At 35.8% G+C, this 24487-nt stretch overlaps 1 protein-coding gene across 9 annotated transcripts in view; it reads left to right on the top strand.

Moving 5' to 3' along the window:
• Nucleotides 1–255: 255 nt before the first annotated feature.
• LOC128858016 (probable basic-leucine zipper transcription factor P) overlaps nucleotides 256–24487 on the top strand; it is a 94427-nt gene continuing 70195 nt past the window's right edge. The window contains exons 1-2 of one of the 9 annotated variants that reach the window (XM_054093936.1): nucleotides 256–447; nucleotides 14312–15022. In XM_054093936.1, coding sequence (XP_053949911.1) covers nucleotides 14702–15022 — 321 coding nt within the window. In that variant the 5' untranslated portion in view covers nucleotides 256–447; nucleotides 14312–14701. The other 8 variants (XM_054093927.1, XM_054093928.1, XM_054093929.1 and 5 more) reach the window with 8 other exon arrangements.

The following is a 24487-nucleotide window of genomic DNA, read 5'->3' on the forward strand; positions in this document are numbered from 1 at the left end:
CATCTTACTTTTATTTCTTTCCACTAAATTTTTTATTCTTTAAATACCTCTCAGCATATTTGTTCAATATCCATTAAGATAAATTTTAGATAAAGCAAGATAAAGATACAGTGTTGCATTTGCTTGCACGTGGATTGGTGTTACCATTTTTCTTAAATTGTCAAACAGGCAGCTCAGAGAGCACGAGAGTAGAGTTGCCAGCCGCGCGCTACCCCAGGCCAACACGGCTGTTTACATTTATTGGTGTTTGATACGTGAATGCGAACGGACGGGGAACGTTTTTCGCTCGGATCGCGCGCAGTGTTTTTGTTATTTTGCCAGCAAAGGCAAACAAAATCAAATTGTTTGTATGTACGCACAAGTGTGAGTGTATGGAGAGTGGAAAAAAAGTGTTTAATTCGTCGCCAGTCGCAAACCAATCAAATAATTTTAAAGAAACTTTTTACTGTAAGTGAAATTGTGCGTGATGTGAATATGTAAATGAGTGCGTATAATTCGGTGTTGTTGCAAAGGCAAAAGTAAATTTTCTTTGAATGCAACAACAAACAGCCGAGCTCAGAATCCCTTTGTTGCGCACAGTGATGTTTACGCGTGTGCATGTATGCGTGTTTGTGAGTTTTTGAGTATGCAATTCGGTGTATGACGCCGACAGCAACAAGCATATTTAGTGCGTCGACGTGGTGCAACAACACAAAAGTGTAAACAAAACAAAAAAATGGTTGTGTATTTATATGTGTATGTATATACCGCTCAGAGAACGTCTAAATGCAAGTGGAATTCTTGGAAAATATGAATTGTCTGTGCAAATTCATACATACACACACATCCACATTGCTGTATGCATCCGAGTGTTGATAAACATATGAATGAATAGCAACATTTATTAGTTGCTGAACGCCGCTGTTATGCTGGAGTTTAAGCTTGAGAAGCAAACGCCCACACAATCAAATGGATACCGACTCAAAAATAATTCAATTACGAATTATTTGACTTGTGGCTGGAAATAGAAATCTCCCGGCGAAGAGAATATGTTTTTTGTCAAAAACCAAAGGCATTTCGAAAATGCGCGCTGGCTTATAGTTTTTTTTCGGAATTTGTGTTGTTTGGTTTTTATAGAAGCGACTGTAAAATGATTTCCGCGCTTATTGGCCTTGAATACGAAGGACGTAAGCTGGAACCCTACTACCGACATGAAATATAAAAAGTTCAATTGGTTATACAATCATTTGTAATGATGATTACAAATTATCACAAAAAGGCATTCCTTAGCACCAAAACTAAAAAACCCTAAGGCACATTGAACAGTTAGTAGCATTAGATCTGAACTGATTTGAGTCCTTCTATTTATTTGCTCTCTAAATTATAAAACTTTGTTAAAATTACTCGAAAGTGTCAGTCTATGTTTATCGATTTTGACATTCTAGGGACCAAAAACAAAATATATTGCGTGGTTGACACTAGACACTGTTCTGTACGATTTATTGTCAAAGTAAAGGAAAGTAGAAAACAAATAATGAATTCGCCTTGTTTCATTCTGAGCTGACAGTCACATGAACACGACGAAAGAAAAAAAAAATTCAGCTGATTTACCAACATCACCTTTAATAGATTCGCCCTGCCTTGGCCGTAACCAAATTCGAGAGAGCAAAGTGACAGTTCGGTGCGTAAGAAACGATTATTTTGTGCTGGGCGCAAACATATAATTGTATTTTTTGTAAATAGATTCGCGTTTTGTGAAAATTTTGATTTCTGTGTGCTTCCGGACTGTTTGCTGCGGGACTTTACGCTTTTCGATCTATAATCAAAAACAATATAATGAGCCTATTTTTTCCTTCCCCCAAGCGCATCTAACGTCCAGCTTCCTTTTTCCTGCTTTCTTGGCTGCTCCTTCAATTCGAATTTACTTTAAACCAAACTATAAACACAACCAGCTGATTAGTCTTCTTCTATTTGTTTTTGCTAGGGACGCCAAACTTTGCCTCCGTTAACATTTTCTAGTATTTTGCTTTGATAAACTTGCTTCCGCTCAAGAATGATGTAATAAGATTGCGTCTTCAACATTCCGCTATCCTTTTTGTTTTAATCTCGAGAGGCAGCTGCTAGGATGTTGAAAAAAAAAAACACAAAATAACTTCGATATTTCGCTGCCGAGTCTTCCAGCAGGTATACCTTACGGTCAATGTCCTGTAAGGGAACTATGGAAATTCGAGAACTGAAATTTTATTCATCTAAAAGATCCCTCGAGCGTTGTGTACCTGTCTAACGCTCGCGCTGGGTTGATGCGAAGCCTACCTCTCCAGGAGGAGACCGCAGGTAGTAAAGGGGATTCCAATCCTCTCATTTCGCGGAGTAACTACCTCACAGTTCCCCTGTCTTGCCAGCTCCTTCTGCCTCGCAATGCCGCTATGACCAGGTACCCAGAAGAGCCTTATATCGAAGAATTTGGGTGCGATCGAAAGTAAAGTCATGCATTACGCAACCAGTTGCGAGTGCAACATCATCGAGTCCAAGGCCCTGATTGCCGCTTGGCTGTCGGAGTAGATATTAACCTCCGTGACAGTTATTACACAAGTAAGCAGCCAATCAGTTGATTCTGTTTGCCACAACCTTGAAATACACTGCAGTGGTCTGGTCTAGTAACCTGTATTTGAGTCTGATGGAGAGCTCCTTGCACAATGCACCTCCGTCAACTCTTTCATCCAATTTCGGTTCACCCTTGACCAGGTTCACCAGGCCCTGCTTCCAAATACTGCACCCCGCCCACTCTCCCCTTGAAGGAATGTGACTGGAGAATGTTTCGATCGTACTAAGCAGTGTTGCGCATTGATCAGTCGCCGAAAGGATGAACCAAAAGTTCCTAAGCATACTTGAGTGTCGGTAATTGAGATTAAGCTTGCAGCCTGAGGCTCTCAGTCTGATTGTGGCACGTGTAGCCGCAGCTTTGCCTGCAAAATCTACAGGTACCGCATTAAGCATGCACGAACTGATTTTCCATAGTTTTTTCTCTCTCTTGTTTGCTCAATTTTAACGTCACAGCCAAAAATACTCCCACGGTTGTCGCAATCTTGTAATCTGTCATTCTTGACCACCTTCTGTATTGTATCAAGGCTATCAGCGATCTTCGTTCGGCAGGCAAAGTCAACCATTCAGGCACAGCTTCTTAGAAGAACTCTTGTATCTCAGTTCCCTATCGCTTAAATTTCAGAAATTATTTTTTTATTTTATAGAGATTTTTTTATTGTTTTAGAGAGATTTCTTTTACTTTTTACCCTCGACGTGACGGCTTCGAAATTTCACCGAACTGCTGGTTTATTTGTTTTCATTTTTCACACGTCGCTTTGGTTTCTGTTTTTTTATTACATTTTATTTTCAACAATTTTTGTCTTCAAAGTTTTGTTGTGTGCTTTTATTGCGCTCGCTTGTTGTCGTTACTGGTTTTCCTCTGGTTTTTGTTGGCTCATTACTCGCTGAGCGCTGCTCATCGTTCATTGTTAGTCAGTATTGTTTTTTGTTTTTTGTTTTTGTTAATCGCTAACTACTATCAACACACAGATGTATGTGTATATATGTATGTATGTATGCTAGCAGTGAATTTTTATTAATTTTAAATTCAAAAAATGTGAAACTCACTTCTTCAAAGCGAAAATACAGGCATTTACTAGGAAAGAAAGCGTGTTTAGGTGAGGTGCATACCTAAAAAAACAAAAACACAAAAAAACAACAATTACTAAACTCGAGAAAAGTGGCCTTAAAAAAGGTGGACTTCCAAAATATGAATGGCAATGAGGATTTCAAGAGTATTGCGTCGAATATTGTAAGCGTTTTTTTTTCTTTTAACTCTGCAAAATGTTCTTAAATGTAGTAATCTGGGAATTCAGTGGTCTCGAAGTTAAGTTGAGTCTCAGTACATGGAGATTAAAATCAAAGCGAGTCCGTATGAAATACCGAACTTGCCTCAAACAACGCTCTCGACCATCTCCAACCCACCTGAGGTCAGGAAAACTTCAAGTCAATCTCACCCAAAGCTCACTGAATTAACTCGAGCCCACTTGGCCAAAGCAGCCCCCACCATTTACCTGCATCAATAAGCTACTTCCAGAACGCTTTGCCTAGCCAACTCATCAGCTCTTCGATGTCCCTGTGATCTGATACCCATAGAGTAGGGGGTTTCACAGTGTCTCGCTGATTCGAGAGAGAGCACAAGACGAAATCACAAAGTTACTTGAGAGAGCAAGTGCAGGTATATATAAACCTGGCAACAAGAACTCCACTACATATATATAGTTGGTGCTTACACCCTGTTTAGGTGTTTGGCCGAGCTCCTCCTCCTAATTATCGCGTGCGTCTTGATGTTGTTCCACAAATAGAGAGACCTACGGTTTTAAGCCGATTCCGAACGGCAGATATTTTTTTATGAGGAGATGTTTCATGTCAGAAATACACTCGGAGGTTTGGCAATTCCCTGCGGAGGGGCGACCGCTATTAGAAAAAACTTTTTCTTCATTTTTGGTTTTCACGGAGTTTCGCACCAACCCATTCGGCTACGGCGGCCGAGCTCTCCATTGCAATGGTTAAATAGCCAACCGAGAGGGACCGGCCTTAGTTTGCCATCTCTCAACTGCATAATTATGGAGTGGAGCAAATACAAGGTGGCGCAAAATTAATCATCCTATCGAAAGATGTCTAATTTTTGCAAATGGTGCTGTACGTCAATTATATTTGACACTTGTGAACTTGGCAGCTGCAGCATACAAATGGACAAGTAGTGGAATGCATACTGATTTTTAGCACTCAAAAAAAATTAAATTTTTTATTTAATATAGTAAATAATTAAATTTTTTTATTTAGTACAAAAATTATTTTTATGTACTAAATTTTATTTTCATGTAGAAAATTTTTATTTTGTGAAAAGAATTAATTAAAAAAAAATAAAAATTGGATAATTACAATAATTTTGCGCCACCCAAGTACTAAGTAACAAAAGCGGATTTCAGACAAGCAGATTTCTAGGTATCTGTTCGGTAGAAATTTCATGGAATCTTTAGTTTTCTATCAACTAAGGCGCTTTACCTCAATTTTTCATAAGAGTCCAGGTCACGAATAATCTGGTGTTGGCCCAAAGTATATTTGTGGCAGTTCTAAAATATTGAGAAACAGCTAACTTTGACGTATCATAAGACTTAATGAGGTGTGTAAGAGAACTAAAGATGGATATAGACGACGACGTGGCGCGCTTCATCGTCTAGGGTGTGGTGCGCGAACAAAAACAACTGTCTTAGTTTGTGTTCATGCTTGAAGTGTGCGAATCGGCGGAAAATATTAGCTTGAGCCAGAAATTAATAGTGTAGTTAATTGAGTGCCTAAACGAGCTAAAATGATGACCAATAGAAAATGAAAAATATAAGAAAAAATAGAAAAAAACCAGAGCATGGGATAGAATTAAATTGCATTAGTGCAAAAATAATTCCTGCTTATTTCTACTACCATTAAGCCAAGGGGCTGGGCTGTAATACTATATTTGCCTGGAATTTGAAGTCTTAGCTTTGTGATGAGGCAAGGAATCTTAACGTAGCGGATAACCTCTAGTTTGGCGTAAACGCGTCTCGCATTTATGTATTTGGGTTAGCAACTGCAGGAGTTACCAATTCGAGAATGTAGTAATGTATACATATGTAAGTCGCCATGTTCATACGCAAAAAGTTCTATAATTCTAGTATCCCACAATTCAAGACGATATATTAGCTTTACACTGCACCTCTCTTCTTTTTCTATTAGCCAATCATTTACTCATACTTTTCTGCATTTTACTCTCTTTCCCTTTTTCTTTTTAAACAGGCATAAATAACAAATATTGCAATCGCATCATCCGCGTTTTGCTATTTATTGGTCAAATATCGATTTTTTTTTTTTTTTTGAAAACCGCCATTTTGTCAAAAATATGTATTCTAGATTTAACATTACTTTAAAGAAATCTGTTTGGGTTTTTAATTTCAGAGGATCCAGTTCAGAGATATAGTGGCCAACGCAAAACGTCTTTTTTGAAAGGAGCTTCCGAGATCAGCTGCAGCTCCTTTCCAAATAAATATTTTTACTAATACTAAGTCTTAAAATAGCAGTTAAAAGACAACATAATATGTCCACAAATTTTTACATCAATAAATTTAAAAGTTTTCTCAGAAAACATTCTAGAAAATTCGCTGTGTTTGGCTTTCTAACTGTATATAACTCCTTAAGATATCGGAAATATGAAAATTAGTAAAATTCAAAATTACATCAGCTGTCAAAATCACTGATTGTCGAGTAGCGGCGCCGTGGTATGCGCATCCTTCTGTATTATCTCATTCGAGCCGAACAGTCTCGCGATAACTCGCAAGCTCGATTAAGTTAAAAACTGCGATAACTTGTAACAAGTTCGGTCCCTTGCTTAACTCGTACAAAATATATGAAATTTGATCCCCTTGAGAGGGAATTCATATTTATCCTACAGCCGCATGACTACGCGAATTTCTCTCTAGTCGCTCGTATCTGACAAAAATGCGCTCTAACTCCCATTAATTATTCATATGACGCTATAGTTCGCTAAGAAACGACTGGCGCGCTTTGTTAAACTCGGCCAAAATCGCTTCAGCGGTTAGCGCGCCAATTAAGAAGAAGAAGTTATAGAACGTAATTGCAGAATCAGTAACCGTTAATTTTGCTTTCAGCTCTACAAACTGCTTTTAGCTCTATAACTCATAACTACGCTAACGCGGAACTTGCGGTAACTCTTCATAAAAATAATAAAAAACTCGGTCATCCCCTGAATTACGAGTTATCGCGTTTCCACGCGATTCTCGTCTTTTCTAAGTGCAAAACCTGCATATGCAAATAAATATTCATGACACTTGAACGCTCACTCATCGGGGCTTGGCAGTGTGAAATATTATTATTTATTATTCTGTTTGACACCAGCAAGGACAGCCACTTTTGCGAACCTGCTTTACAGTTTTCCACCGCGCAGTTTCTAAGCCACGTCGCACCGAGCTCGAAACATCTAAATAAATCCTGCTGAAACCCAGCTGCTACTCCCTCAAATCTACGTAGGCGTAATAAGGTTTAGAGACTTATTTTTTGTTATCACCAACAACTATTTGAATGTGACCAAATTTTACTAGAAATCGAGCATTTTATTTCATATTTTCCTATGTCTACAAAAAATGTGCTTTCAAATTTCTCAACCTATCATCAGCAGCCAACTTATTGTGCGAATACTTATAATTTTAATTAATTTTTTATTACCAACTTTACCTTTTGCCCATCCAACGCATTTGCTTATTCGTTTGCTGCCATGGTTTGCATTTTTCATTTTTCTTGTTTTTTTTTTATTTAATAAAAACCAAAAATCTTGTCCCAAATTCAATACTTGTAAGCAGAGACTGGCTTGCAGGCGACCAGCTAAAGGCAAGCAAGCGGGCAAACACGTTTTGCCAGATACTTCAAACCAAACCGCTTCTCACCGGTGGCTAGCACAGCGAAGAGCCAGACAACGAACTAGCGAAAAGCGAGTAGACTTCAAAATACACCGCTTGTAACAAAAAACAAAACTCACTTTACTACTACTACCCGCACGTAGACAGAAACTATACGTACATATGTATGCGTATATGTAAATACGTACACGATGGCCCGCCCGACAACAACGTGTCCCACTCACTCACTAATTTTTCCTACCTTTATTCAGCTCGCACCTCGTTCGTTTGCTGGCTTCACAAATAAACGCCAAACAAATGAATTGTTACACTCTATGGCCGTATGGCTGTGTGGCTGTGTGGCAGTCGTATTGTGGTATTTCATACTTTTCGTTTTAATTCTTATTAACTTGCGTTTACATTTATGTATTTTACTCACTACGTTGCCTCTACTTGACATACCTGTTTTTAGTTACTTACACAAAGCGGCTGTCAGTGCTTTGGGCTGATAGCTTTTGATTCCATCTTTGCTGTCTTCGATATGTTTTATTTATCCAGTCTACTTGTATTACCAATAATATTTATAGTATATTTGTGTGCTGTACCTGGATGATCGAGTTTTGTTTGTTTATTTTTTGACTATTTAAATATGAAATAAAATATCAAAATATGGGTAAAAGAGGCATAATGAATGAATGATCTTTTGGCAAATCTCGATCTTGCAATAATTTTTTTAACGTTGCTTATTGAGTTTATTATTAAACTTAAAAAGTTAAAATAAAATATTAATATATGTATACTATATATTGTACATACACACATACTTAAATTCTGAACAATGTGTTGAACAAAGTTTGAGTCATCAAAAGTTGAGCTTGGATATACTAAGCAGCCACACAAACTTCGATGGCAGCAACATCAAAATTTAGAGTTTTTGGGTTGGTGTTGAAATCAGTAATCTTTATGCACTAACCACAATTAATAAGTACCCTCTGGCAATTTCTTCTCATATAACACATGGGCTGAAAAGTCCCAGGCCTAACAAAGAAAACACGCTTCACACACAAAGATAGCTTCATTCATCAACGTAATTTCCATCAAGAACAACGCAATCATTCCAGCGCCGCTCTAATAAAGCGTTTTTCAGTAAGAGCGCTTCAACTTTTTTTTTTAATAAAACACAAACGGTTTGACTTTTTTAACTAATTTTTGTTTTATTATCGAGTTTGAACATATACATTTAAGTATGAAATTCGATTTCTTTTGCATGACCACCGCGTGCACGTTTTACGAAGTCCAATCGTTGAACCCAATTTTCGACCACTCTTTTGCATAAATCGGCCGAAATTCCAGCAATTTCGCGTTCAATATTGGCTCTGAGCTCACAAATCGTCGCCGGCTTGTTACTGTAGGCTAATGACTTCACATAACCCTAAAGAAAATAGTCTAGAGGCGTCAAATCACACGAGCGCGGCGGCCATTCGACAGGTCCATTTCTGGAAATAATGCGTTCATCGAACTTACTCTTCAACAAATCAATTGTAGCGTGTGCTGTGTGGCTTGTCGCCCCGTCCTGTTGAAACCACATGTCGTCTAAGTCCATACCATTCAATTGCGGCCAAAAATAATCGTTTATCATGTCGCGGTATCGATTTCCATTCACAGTAACGTGGCGATCGTTCTCGTCAACGAAAAAATATGGGCCAATTATGCCGCTGGCATGTAAACCGCACCAAACAGTGATTTTTTCGGGATGCAACGGTGCCTCATGAATCACGTGTGGATTGCTTTCTGCCCAGTAACGCATATTTTGCTTGTTGACAAAGCCATTGAGCCAAAAGTGAGCTTCATCACTGATGATGATTTTTTGGAAAATTTATAAATTTTCATAAAAAATTTGCACGATTATTTTCATAAAAAATTTGAACGATTTGCAATCGTTGCTCAAGTGTGTAGCGTTCCATGATGAAATGTATACTAATGAAAGCGAAAAATAAAAAATATTGCGTCGTTCGCCCTGCCTATCGGAAAAAAGTTGAAGCGCACCTATTGAAAAACGCCTTATAACAATACCACTTTTGTAGAACGATGTATCTTTTGCGTCAAAATAGACCTCAGTTTCAGTGATCACCTCTTCATTCGAGCGAAATTTCTTACCGGCGAACATTTTTTTAAGTCTGTGAACAGACAGTAGTTGTTGGAAGCCCAACCTGGCGAATACGGTGAATGTGGGAGCAATTCAAAGTTCAATTCATGTAGTTTTCCCATTGTTTTGATTGGCTTGTGACACGGTGCGTTGTCTTGAAAATGAGAAAACGCGGCACCCACTTCGAACAGAGCTTTATCATAGACAAATGCTCATGCGATATAAAGCCAACACATTCCTTGAATATCTTTACGAGGTCAGCTAACTCGCGCAACTTCACTTTTCGATCATTCAATACGATTTTATGGATTTTATGATGTTTTCTGGTGCTAACGCCTCATTTGGACGTCCACTGCGTTGGGCATCATTGGTGTCTCTACGACCAGCACCAGTTTGAAGTCAGCAAACCATCGTTTTATCGTTGTTTCTGATGGAGCGGAATCCCCATAACACTCTTCAAGCCATTGCTTTGCTTGAACGGTATTTTTTCCCCAGCAATAAGCAGTGTAAAATTAAAGCATGACTCTTTTCTATCCAATGTTTTGAAAATAATAGCAAAAATAATTCATCACGATGTCTCACGAACTAATGAATAGAATTTCATGAAATTTTAATAGCTGTCCTTTTAAGGTTGGTACTAACTGAAACTGAAACAGGGACTTTTCAGCCCATGCGTTATTTTTGTATTATAATAGTCAGCGGCCACCGTAGCCGAATGGGTTGCTGCGTGACTACCATTCGGAATTGTTCTCTAGGTTCGAATCTCGGTCAAAGGCCAAAAATGAAAAAAAAAGTTCTTTCTAATAGCGGTCACCCCTCGGCAGGCAATGGCAAGCCTTCGAGTGTATTTCTGCCATGAAAAAGCTGCTCGTAAAAAATATCTGCCGTTCATAGTCGGCTTGTAACTGTAGGCCCCTCCATTTGTGGAGCAACATCAAAACGCACGCCACAAATAGGAGGAGGAACACTCGTCCAAGCACTCAAAAAAGGTGTACGCGCCAATTATGCACATATAATAGACGGAAAAAATCTCTTTGAACTAAAATATAAGCAAGAAAACAACTGCTTTAGTTAGTTTCGAGTTACAAGGGAGAAAACTCCACCTTCACAGTCATTTTTAAAGAAAATTGATGATGGTTAATAGAAAATTCAAAAAAGGCAACATTGTAGAGTTTACTCGCTTTTAGCTCGAAACTAATGTGGTTTAAGCCATCCTAAAATATTAAATGGCATGAAAAGGAGCGAAGGTATAATTTTTTTAATGCGGCAAATGCCGGAAAAAATCTTTTTTAACAAAACAAGTATTTTTTAACAAAAGGAGCTTTTTTTTAACAAAAATTAAAGATTTTGGGGGTTATAGAAAATATGAAACATGGTTTTGTGTTATATTTATACCTACAACGTCTACTATGTCACCTTAAGAGGACATGATATCTTTTTGCGGCTGTAATTACTAAAGTGAGTGACAGAAATAAAATCTTATTTAAAAAAAAATTTAACTTTATTGTTTTTCCCCTTTTTAACAGAACAGTTTCTGTTGCCCTTGTGTAGAGGGTTGCCCTTTTAAAATGGAATTAGTTTTTCTAAAAACAGAGAGTAAGATTTTTTTTAACAGAGATTTTTTTTAACAAATTCATTTTTAAGATAAAAAATTTTCAAAAGTGAAATTATTTATTTCTAAAAAACGGATATTTACTATTTTAGAGGCAAGTATATTTTTTATTTTAAATATTTAAAAAAAAAAATTTTGTTTAGAAACAAACTATTTTACTTTAAAAGGGCTACTGTTGCTGTTCAAAAATTATTAATCAAGTTATTTTTTTTTTTTAATTAGAAATGTCTTTCTTTGCCGCTTTTTCTTTTTGTAATTTTAAATATTTGAATTTTTTTTTTTAATTTTCAATATTTCTTAAAATGTTTTATTTTTGATTTTATTTTTTTTTTTTTAAAGGGCCACTGTTGCCGTTAGAAAAAATCATTAATAATTAAATTTTTTTAATTAGAATTTTATTTCTTTATCACCAATAATTTTAAATATTTAAATTTTTTTTTTTTTTGGAATTTTAAATATTTAAAAAAAAAATTTTCGTTTTTTTTTTAGAAACAAATTTTTTTTTTTAATTTTAAATATTTAAAAACAAATGTTTATTGTAGTTTTTTTTATTGTTTTTTTAGAAACAAATAATTTCAGTTTAAAAGGGCTACTTTTGCTGTTAAAAAAATCATTAATAAAGTAATTTTTTTTTTTTAACTAGAAATTTCTTTATTTGTCACTTTAGAAACAAATTTTTTTTAATTTTAAATATTTTTTTTTAATTTTAAAAATTTTTTTTTAATTTTAAATATTTTTTTTTTAATTTTTTATTTTTAAAATTAGTTTTTTTTAATATTTTTTTAAGTTTTTTATTTTTGAAATTTTTATTTTTTTATAATTTTTTTTTTTTGCCACATTTAATTTCACTTGAAAGCGCAACCCTTTACTGTTGCACATCGAGTTTTTTAAATCAATTTCCTTTCAAAACCCTTCCCTTAAAAAAATATAATAGTTCGATTTGTGGCCCGTATTACCCCAAGTGTACCGCAACCGCAGAAAATCCAATTTCACACAATACGTCGCGACGAGCGGTAAAAGAATCTTGAAATTTGTAGTACTGAGGATACGTTATTGTTGGTATATAATGCGTCTTCTCGTTTATTGAAATCCCAGTTGGGGCTGGCGTCGATGTGAAGTGAACTCTAATCTATTCTTATTTGTGAATATTTTCTGGAACGTCAATACGAATTTGTGTCCTGATTTTTAGTAGATTTTTCATTCAAGAAGCGGTTAGAACAGGAAAACACTCAGTATTTAATTTAATGACTTTCGATCTTCTTTTTTCATTTTCACAATAGAAACTACTTGCGAAATCTGACAATTTTCCTTTCCCTGCAGGAATTTCTCGAGCACATTTATTTGCTTTTCCAATGTATTGTTAGTAGCTACGGTCGGCATCAAGCAACAATAAATTACTGTGGTTGTTGTAAAACTAAGCTGCTTCAATCGGCAAATTTTTCTCTTGTACCCGAATTTTTATTTGTAGTTACCGGAAAGCACCTGAGCCTAGTCCTGATTGTGATTTGACCACTTTGCGCTACTCTTCGTGGCGTCTCAAGTTACTGATCTAAGCTGGGAAACCCGCTGTAATTGAAGCCAACATTCAATCGATTATTAGCGAGATAAGGCCAGTTTTACCTACAAAATGGGTACGAAATTAAATCAAAGTTGTATACCTTAAACAAACACCCTTTACCTTTGCCGCATTAACAGACACGTAACGAGCGCTTAATTTCCAATGACCAAAAACTCAGTTAACTGTGCGCATCGATAAAATCAGAGATTTCATTAAATTCAATAATTCCCGGTAACTGATTAGTGAAGTTAGGCAAGCTGCAACTTTTCTCACCCAACCCAAATCAATTGTGGAAAATTTGCTTACTAACAGGCACGAAATAGCACTTTGTCGATTTATTCTCGGAAAAAAATCTGCGTTCATAAAAATAATTATTATTTTTTTACATTGCTGAGCAAAATAAATTAATTGTAAAAATGTGAAAAATTTAATTTTTTATTGGAATTCTAAGCAATTAACGGACAAAATTTAATCTTATAGAAATATAGGCAGAGCTTCGTGCATGCATATCTACATACATACATACATACTTACGCAGGTATGCATATAAATAGCATTTTTGCGAAATACAAGGTGGCGCAAAATTAATCATCCTATCGGAAGGTCTATACTTCTTGCAAAAAAACAGCTCCAGTATAAAAAATATACAGGGTCAAAATGAAAATTTCCATCACTTAAAATAATTTTTTTATTTATTAAAAAAGGTATGCGCAATCAAAATTGGATGATTAGTTTTGTGCCACCTTGTACATGTATGCATATAAATAGCATTTTTACTAAATACAAGGTGGCGCAAAATTAATCATCCTATCGGAAGGTTTATACTTCCTGAAAATAGATAACTCCAGTATAAAAACCAGACAAGGCCAAAATAAAAACTTGCGCCACCTTGTGTAAGCGTACACCGAAAAATAACAATGAAGTAAACCAAGTAAGAGGGCAAGCGAGCGAGTGAGCGCGCTTGTGAGCGCCATCTGACATTTGCAAACAAAGTAACTGTCATATGACAACGAAATCGCTTATGATCTGCGCTCGCTTCTATTACTTCATTAGTACTCGCTAATAAATTTTGTTGTACCGGCCAACTGCTCCCAGTTTTAATTTAATTAAGTTTTTTTTTTTTGTTTTTTGATTTTGTAATTTAGGTTTATTGCTACGCTCAACGCCAATAAATATTGCAGCAAAGAAATCGAGAAGAGTTGTGTGCAAGATCGGAAAAAATGAATAATCAGTAAAAGTAGTTGATGTGTGTGTGTGCGCAAGTGAGAGGCTTGAGTAGTGAAACCATAAAAATGCCCTCCACAAACCAAAAATGCATGCATGCATACGCACAACTACAAGCAATTCAAGTGTTGGTGAAACGACAAAAAGAGTGGCGCTCTCTCTTGACTTAACTTTGCGCTGAGCTTGAGTTGGCTAGCAAACCACTTCTATGCAGTAATAAATAGTATTGTATTTGAGGAAATGATTACCTTCTCAACACAAGCATAACATTATTTACATATTGCATTGTATGTATATTTGATTTTGTTTTTTACACACCACAGCAGCTGAGTAACGAATTTTACATATCAAAAAAGGGAAAAAATCGCTTTCAAAATTTAATTTAATAACGAAAACCAGACGAAAAAAACGCTGAATCATGCAAGCGCTCATGTCTGAGACTACAGAAACTTTTACTTAAGACAAAAATAATAAAAAAAAGAAACAAACAAAAAAAAAACGCACAAAGTTGCAATACGCATTTTTCATACGAAAATAGTAAGTAATCGAAAATATTTAATATACAAAGAAACATACATACATACATACAAATGTATGTGTAAAAAGTGAAATTATATTTAACAAAAATCATACCATCACATGGAGTGAAAAATAAAAATATACAAAAAAAAAATCAAAAAGAAATCAGTTATATTCAAAAGCAAATAAAAGTGATGGTTGTGCGTCTGAAAATGACAGCCAACCAAATGAGCAGCAACTTGCCTGCTAAAAAGGCTGCCACGAAAACAACAACCCAATCAACAGCAACTATGCTACCAACACTGCCAGCCACTTGGCGTGGAGTTGGCGCATCTGAAGCAAGCAAACAAACAGCATTTCGAATACAAAAGCAAAATCTAGAAAAAACAATACACACAGCGTCAGCCAACAAACAGAAACAGCAGCAGCAGCAGCAACAACAGCAACAGCAGCAGCGTGTACAACTACAACGAAACTTACTCATTGGATTAATTTTAACAGCATTTTGCGCACAGGTGAGTAGTATGAACGCACACATACATGCATATGCAAAAGCACTGTTGGATATTGATACATATTCGTATGTGTGAATTATCAATTTGAAATGTACAGTAAAGACGCATTAATCGGTAGCAATTAAAATTAACTTAATTTGGTATATAGAAGCAAACAGAATTACTTGTTGCTTGCAAAACACTTAAGTAGAAATCCTCTTAACGCCTAAGGATTTTTATAACTAAACGCTTGCAAAAATTAATTATACTCTTATCAATAAAGTTATACAGGTGATTAACAGATTAGGAAAAAATAACATTCCTTCAAATTTTTCCTAAGTAGCGGTGGGTTTTTCTAACACAGGCAAGGCTTAACTAGCTGGTATCATATCAGAGCCTCTCAAATTTGCAGAGAGCCTTCATTCGTCGCCATATGTCTATGACATCCAAATCCATCTCTCCAAAAAGCAGCTCTCCTATTGGTAGCAGGCATTCATAAGTCTTCTAAAGACCCTTCCTCTCTCCGCTGCCGCTCTTGTGCTAGAAGATTCAAACGGTTTGGTTCCGCTGATAGCTAAAAACGCTGCTTCTGATACTGTTCTGTATGAAGGAGCCACTCTGAGAGCGCAGGTGCGTTGCAAAGATTATACAGTTTTTTTACGGCATTTCACTAGCGAATCTGCCCATATTTCGCATGCGTATAGAAGAATCCTGTTTCTTTGGAACGAACCTTGTGCAACATGCGTTGCATCTTAACGAATTTACGGTGCGCTCAAATGCATTTTATGATAATATATATATATATATAATTGAAGAAGTTGGCATTAGCGGGACCATACTGTAAATTAAATAGTGTATTTGCCAATGCCATTAACTGAATTGGCAATTCTTTGTTATTATATGTTAGTATGAACTCAGATTTTCGGCTTCCACACTCACATACCGACATATCCATGAAATTAGGGTGACTCACCCAAATAAGTGGCGGGTTTTTCAAAGGAGTTATAAAATTTATTATAGATATTTAATATTTAAAGACTTTCCCCAAAATGTTCTGGAAAAGTATTAAGATCTATGTGAGCTCGAACGATTTTAAAATATCTCAAAAAATAGAGTTTTTTAAGGGGTTAAGTGTAGTCAGAATTTTCAAAAACTTGGATATTGGGATAACGTGTGCGTTGAGAGCCTCCTCCCTAGGACATGATCTGATTGCACCAACCATAATTGCACAGGCTGATCTTTGTATTCTGCCGAGTAATTTGGTATTGTAATCTCTCCCTAGATCTTTCCACCAAACTACCGAACCATACGATAAAATAGTTCGTATAACCGTCTTATACAGCCATAATGTATGTTTAGGTTGAAGACCCCATCTTCTTCCAAGCACACGTTTACAGGCATATAAAGCAATTTCTGCCTCCCTTATCCGTTCTTCAACATTTAATTTTCAGCTTAGTTTGGAGTCCAGAATTACCCTTAAGTACTTTGCACTGGCTGAAAGTGAGAGGGTTTGTCCGTTAATATTGGTAGGGTAAAGATTGGTACCTTGTATCTGGTGGTAAAGAGCATAAGTTCTGTTTTACGCGGGTTTAAACTTAGGCCACAGCCTGTTGCCCAAGAATTAAGATCGTCTAATGCCCTTTTAATGATCCCACTGATCGTATTAAGACACAGTCCTGACGCCATTAGCACCACATCATCAGCGTACGCCACCGCTTTTATCCCACCTCCATCAAGTTTTATTAAGATTTTGGTAATCACACATAACCAAAGAAGTGGAGATAACACTATCCCCTGGGGAGTACCCCTATGGACTCTCTTAGTTATGTTGATATTACCCATGTTAGCTTTGATGATCCTGGTTTCTAGCATAGACATGATCCATTTGCTGATACAATTTTCCACCCCTAAGTCTATTAACGCCCTTTGGATAGCATCAGAGCTAAGGTTATTAAATGCGCCTTCTACATATGTCCAGAAAAGCTGCCATGGTATACTGTTTGTTTACTAGAGACCCCTCTATTGTTCGGATTACCTCGTGGAGCGCTGTCTCCGTCGATTTGCCTTTGAAGTAAGCATGTTGTGTAGTTGATATACTAGAACTCTCCAGCGAACTTCTAATATGCATATCTAAAAGCCGTTCCACAGTTTTTAGAAAGAAGGGCGGCAGACTGATTGGCCTAAAGTCCTTCGCTGTTTCATTTCCCCTTCTGCCCACCTTTGGTATGAAGACGACTCTAACAAGTTTCCAGCTATTTGGAATATAACCTAGGTTTAGACACGCTTTGAAAATTTCCATTAGCCATGGTTGAATACTATCAAGAGTTTCCTGTAACAACTTAGAAAAGATCCCATCAGGGCCTGGAGATTTGAAAGCTGAGAATGATTTGATTGCCCATGCAACCTTCTCTTTCATAACTATTACATCGACAAGATGCTGTGGGTCATATCGGCTCCGCCGCATTCTCCCAACATCACTGTCATGGGCGCTACATCCCGGAAAATGAGTATTTAAAGGAAGTTCTAGACAATCTTCTGCCGTAGAAGTACAAGTACCATCTGGCCTCTTGACCCAAGAAGCCATTGAATGATATTTGGACAAAATACGGCTAAGTCTCGCATAATCTCTGGTAGATTCGATAAAAGAACAGAAATCACTCCAGCTCTCTTTCTTGGCGGTCCTGATTGCCTTCATGTATTGTCTCCGACTTTCTCTATACAACTGCCAATTACCTGTTGAGTAGCTGAGATTGAAATTTGATCTGGCTTCTTCCCTTAACTTTGAGAGCTCATTGCTTCACCAAGGAAGATAGGATTTTTTACTATATTTAATTGGACACGACGTTGTGTATGCCCTACTAAATGTCTCCTTCAATGTTGTGACCGCTTGGTAGATTTCAATAAAATGTATACTGCTTTTGAAAAAAAAAATTATTGAAAATCATCACTTTTCGGGCCTCTGCCTACCCCTAACCGCTTAAACATATTTATTAAAAAAAAGTTGTTTCCAAAAGATTTCCTGAGACGATAAACATTTTTAAAAACATTTATTAAAATAAATTTGAAATTAATAATTAATTGCCAATTTCTTATTAAGAAATAAATTTATTAATTAATATAACTCATAAATTTATACAATATGTAATTTAATAAATTAACTTAATTAAAATATAAAAAAAATTTCCTCAGATGATAGATGAGTTAAGCTTAAAAGATCTACATACAATTTTTGAAAAATTTTGTCAAAGGAATCAATTGAGATTTTTGGAGTTACTTTCAAAATTCGGTACAGCTCAGGAGAATCTTTATTTCTTTCAGAAATATTTTGGCGAAATCTTATAATATAATAGATTTTATAGATACCATGGAAAAATCGTACTGATTTTTGTTTTCTTCTTTCTGTTCTTTTTATTTATTTTTTTTGTTTTTTCTTGTTCCTGTTTTTTTTTTTTTTGTTTTTTGTTTTTCTTTTTTTTTATTTTTTTTTTTTTTTATTTGTGACGCACCCTAATATACTTAATCATACACACATAATTTAGATAACGAAAGCAAATCTACTTTTCGCTCAATTTTGTTTTGCCTACAAATTCCGCGCATAAATAATGCAAAATGAGATAAAAAATTATATTCAATACAATTTTTGAACGAAAATACAAACGCAAAGGTAAGAGCAAAACGCATTCATTTCTATGCCGCTCCACTTTTTTCGCCCAAATATATTTAAGCTGGGCTTGCGCCACTTTAGCGTTTTCAAGGTTTTTGGTATTTTACACCCATTTCAACTCCTTAAATGCGTTTTTATAAATTTACAAAATTTTCATTTGCTTTTCAACACTCCACCTTTGAATGCATTCATTTGCTACAATTGCCACACTTGCAGCTACTTTGCTGTTTTATGCAATTGATATAAAAAAATAAAATAACTGGTTGCCATCTAAAAAGACGAACTAACCGAGTTGAGGCTAATTACACGTCTTAATGGTCAGGCTGCAGTGCGTAATTGGGTGTAGTTGAGTAACCGAATAAGTGAAGGCTGCAACGTGTAAACGAGTAAGTTAAGCTCATTGGTGGATACCTGTTTGCTGTGCAATTTATGGTCAGTTCGTGTTCTGGAATGCAAAGGTATACGCGTAAGTGCACGTATGTATGGATGTATGTATGTATGTATATTGCATTGCAAGCTGTTGTATAAAACAATTGCTTTGAATTGGAAAAAAATGTGTTGTATAATACCGAATGATAACATCAAATGTTCGAAGAAAATATTTGTGTCAATGATTTGTTATTTCGAAATACATTTAAATAACACTTTTTATTTATTTTAAAATTAAATATATTCAAATTTAAAAAAATTTGTTTTTGTTTGTCAAGAATCGCTGTATGTGCATTTGTGTCCATGCTTACCATAAATTTTCAATAAAATTTTGTAAAAATTACGCACTGATACCACCACGAAATTTCTTTTGGAATAACTGCAGTTTTTCACCCGCAATTGAGAAGGTCGAAGTTCTTTCCTTTCAATTCATTCCGCAAGCACTGGTCATGACTATCATTCACGGCAAGTTGGGTAAGATTAGACTGGCTGATCAAAAATAATCTCTCACAGGCCACTAATTGCACTCTAGTGCAAGCAAGAGCTTTCTTTGATTCGACAACTGCCAACAAAAAAAATTAATTGTCGTGTAATATATGAAAGTTAGTCAAAATGCAGCTTTGCTTCACTCGCTTGAAGCGCTTTAAAGTATCGCTTTGTCGGGCTTTGACATTTCATTTCCACCCGCCGCTTCGTTTCTTCATATTAATCTGACAGCGTTCAAAGCTACCATTTGGCCATAGAAGTTTTCAGAGTAAAGTAAAGAAAAACAAAGCAACATTGGACCTTCACCTTAAGATTGCGCAGATTGAAGTGAAGAAGTGAAGTGAAGAAAAATAAGCAAAGATTTGCAAAAGCGCTTTAAGGTGAAACTCTTCCATGACAGAAATACACTCGGAGGTTTGTCATTGCCTGCCCTAGCTGAGCGCTATTAGTAAAAAAACCGTTTCCTTCATTTGTCGTTTCGTAAATCGGGTTTCGAACCCTTATTGCTTCTATTATTATTATTGGGCCTCTAATGTAGTCGATTGAGCTTGACTGGGAGCTTAGGATTGGAGGCTTCTAATGAATTTAAGCATTTCTGCAGGCTTTGGGGCCTTATCTCCCCTGGATTTAGAGGCACACCACCTCGGTGTGCGAGTCTTCATCTTGATACAGCTACATATTTGCTAAAAAGATGTTCCGGTAATTTGTCGTCCAGTGTGCAAAAACGTCAGACGCTTGTTATAAATAGTTTAATTGCAATTCTTTGCTTTTTTAAGGCCTATTAACCTTAAAACATATCTACTTAGCCAATAAGAATTTATTGTTTCATTGGCTTAATAAATAAACTTCGCTAGGCGTTCCGGCTGTTCACTGCCGTTATTACCTTCATGGCTTGGTGCCTAGCCTAGCAAGGTGGTGTTCCTTGCTTCCAGGGTATTGAGAACACTGCAGCGTTCCTCAACGAGCTTGGATGTTACTATGTGAGATTGCAGAATACGTAAGGCTGCCTAGCTGTCTGAAAAAATGCTGATGCGCTACGGACTTATGCCTCTTTGAAGGTATTCTCTGACACAGATTTCTATGCCATGGATTTCCTGTGGGTCAACCATCCATTGGTATCGATGTTTTATAGCTCTACCCAAAGACACCCGCACCAGTCCTACCACCTGCAAGTTTTATTTTTATTAATTTGTTTGGAAGATACAGTAGAGTACTTCTTTTGCAAATGTCCAGCTTTAGCTAAAATCAGAGCAGGTTTTCTAGGCAGATACTTTTTCGATTCTCTTACGTAACTATCTGACCTGAGGATGGGACCAATCCTGCGCTTCATAAGAGCTGCTAAATGGTTCCACGAAGTAAATGAAAATGAATATTGTTTTTTAATTGATTTTATATGACTTTATTCTATTTTGTTTTAATTTTATTTTATTTGAATTGTATTTTATTAATTTTTTTGTTTTATTCATTAATTTTTTTTTTTTGTATTTTATTCATTTATTTATTTATTTATTTTTTTTATCGTTGGTTGGTTGGTTGGTTTAGGGGTGACCCCGCATCGGAGTGCCACATAGACCGCAAGTTGGGTCCGTTGTGTGGCCCTAGAGCTCATTATATTATATGATTTTCCCACCTAACCGAGATTTTTATTATAGATTTTAGTTAAAGATATTGACTGTCAGTGAAAAAGCGGATATCCTCCAGTGATATTATCTTTTCTAAGATAGTTTTCGCAGCATACCAGATAGCGCATACTTCCGCTTGGAATACACTACAGTAGTCGGGTAGTCTAAATGATAGATTGATGTGAGGAAAATTGGAAAAGATTCCAAATCCCACTTTACCGTCTTGTTTTGAACCATCTGTGTATATAATCAGAGGGCCATCGATTCGGTAAGATTTGTCTTCCATTCTTCTCTAGTTGGGAGTGAACAGGAGAATAGCAATTTAATCAATTTAAGGGAGGGGTCTAGGGTTTGAGCATTTTTTTTAATGAATTTTTGAGACTTTGCTTTAGAGATATGAATAGTGAAAATGTATTTAAACTTTTTGTACATTATAAAGCATCATTTCAACAATATTGTACTAAATTTTTGTAAGAAAATATTGGGAAATAAGCCGGTGAGGTAACTTTTCCGAAAACGCCTTTTCCAAAAGGTGATTTGCGGTGACTATCGTATCTAGTTGTAAAATCACCTGAAATAAAAAAAACAGAATTATTTGGTTAAATTATCACCAAAACCTCCCCCCCACTGGCTCCGATTTTTTTTTTTTCATTTTTACGTTGCCAGCGCGTTTTTGAAGCAAAAAGTGTGATTTTCACTGATTTTTTCGCTGTATAAGTGGAAACCGCCCTTAATGTAAAACAAAAAAGTGAAAAATCTCTCAGTGGGGGAGAGGTATTTTATACCAAATTTGAAAAGGATCGGTTAAATATTGTTGAAGTTCTAATAGTCACGGACTTTGAAAAAGTGGTTTCGAGAAAAACGCGTTTGAAAAAAACGCTCCGCTCCAAACGCTCGCAGCTGTCGCAGAGGAGTGGGGACAAAAACGTCTATAACTCCAAAAGTTTTGCTCCGATTGAGCTGAAATTTTGGGACAATATTTTTGAGATGATTTACTATAAGAAAAAGCTATTTCCAAAAAATCGATGTTTTGAAAGTCAACCCCTAGACCCCTCCCTTAATTTTATTTTATTCATTCATTTCCTTTTTTAATCAATTATATTTTTTAGAATTTTTTCACTAATTTTTTTGTTGTATTTTATTTATTTTTTATGACTTTATTATATTTTGTTTTAATTTAATTTTCATTTTATTCCTCTATTTTTTGTTTTTATATTATTCGTGTATATAATTTTTTTTTTGTATTTTATTAATGTATTTATTTCATTTAAGTCAATTTTTTTTGCATTTATTTTATTGGTTTTTTTTTTCTTTTGTTTTATTGATTAGCCTTTTTTTTGCGCCCAATTATAAAAGGCAATGACATGTCTGCGCCGTTCGAGACTGTTTGTCACAATGTCAGACGACCATCAAACGTCACCCACTCTCAATTCAACGCACTACGGCATGTGGTGTTGCGAGTCGAGTTGGCTCACAGCCATGATGGAGTGAAAACAATGTTGCGCCGAATAAATGCGTAAATTTCTAATAGATTTATATCTTTAGCTAAACGTTTTGGGCATTACAACTTATCTGCTTGTGTGTGTGTGAGTGTGTGAGTAAACGCATATAAGCATAAATTAGTGTACAGGGCAAAATAGGAAAAGTGGAGTGTTGCACGCTGCTCATTGTCAACAAAGCTGAGCACATTGACATTATAACACGATTCCCATATGTTTTTACATTCGTGCTGGCACACAAACATACATGCATACCTACACACACACACAGCACACATGAACATCGGCACCAATCTATTTGTACATACCTGGGCACAAATTAGGCGCACGTCAGAATCAAAATTATAATGGCACAAAATTATGTTGGAATTTCGCTCTCCGATCTCTGTCTCTATGGTAGCATTTACACATACACACATACAAGAGTGATTATGAACTGCCAAGCGGAACAGCAACCGAATTGTGTTTGGCAATGTATGTAATTACAGTAACACTTATTTCTTTGTTGCTGTTTTCGCGGTGAAATTTTCAGACTACCTCACCATTTTATCTGAACTGGCTGTATGGCTGCGTGTGTCCAAAAAAATATTTCCTAAACAAACTGTCGCTTAATTTACAAGATAATTCGCTTAAAATTACCAATCCACGCACATTCATGTGAACGTAATTATTTATATACATTAACATGTACATATGTATTTATATGAAAAAAATTAAAAATTAGATTTGAGCTCAGCATAGTTCTCATGACTACCAGTCGTCTTATTTTAGTGCGAAGGAAAATTTTGCACATATTCACATACATACATCATAAATCCATGCATATACCCTAGTAAATGAAAAATATTATCAGCAAAGGTGCATACATACAGACGCTTAAAGGTGTCACTTTCACCACAAGGGTTGAGCAAGTTTATACAGCTAAGGAAATTCCATGCAAAAATTGCGGTAATTACAAAAAAAAAATATACATTATTAAAAGGTCATAACAGCTTGGGAAAGTTAAGTTCGTAAATACCCTTTGACTGTGCGAAATCTGGTGAAAATGGTCACAGAAATCTGTGGCATTAGAAGAGCCACAAATATCTATTAATCAAAATCGAGGGTAAAAGAAAAGTCTATTTATTTGAATAATAATAAGTGGTAGTGTTTCCGATGAATGAGTTGTCCACCGATAATATACAGTCCGGTTCCCTTGACTAGAGACAAGTGGCCATTTTATGGAAGAAAATGGTTATAACAGCAACCGTTTTGATCTAGCAACACAAGGATTTCTGATAATTCAAGTGAAGACTGTACTTTGATCGAAAATAGATTCTATCTAACGGTAAAATATAATTCCATCTAACGGTAAAACTACAGCAGCTGTTATACTAGAGCCTGATTTATTTGTTCACTTAAATAGTGGCACTAATCTAATAAGAAAAAATAACAGCAAATAGAGGATTTTTTTACGTTTATTACTTAAACCTTAATATTTAATACTGCCACTTTGTTTACAAATTACTTTGTAAATACGTTAATAAATGTATTTGCCCCAATCCGCAAGAAGAGCTTGCTTCAGTATTAGGAGTTACCCGCCAATCCATTTCCAAGCGATTGCATGCTTTGGGAATGATTCAGAAACTGAGTTGAAAATGAGTTAAAAGCAAGGGATGTTGAACGTCGTTTTTCGCCTGTGAACAACTGCTCCAGCGGCAAAAAAAGAAAGAAGGATTTTCTTCTTCGCATCGGGACGGGTGATGAAAAATGGATTCATCACAGCAATCCAAAGAAACGAAAGTCC

Source organism: Anastrepha ludens, chromosome 3, assembly GCF_028408465.1.
Source record: "Anastrepha ludens isolate Willacy chromosome 3, idAnaLude1.1, whole genome shotgun sequence".
In the NCBI taxonomy this organism is placed as follows: domain Eukaryota; kingdom Metazoa; phylum Arthropoda; class Insecta; order Diptera; family Tephritidae; genus Anastrepha; species Anastrepha ludens.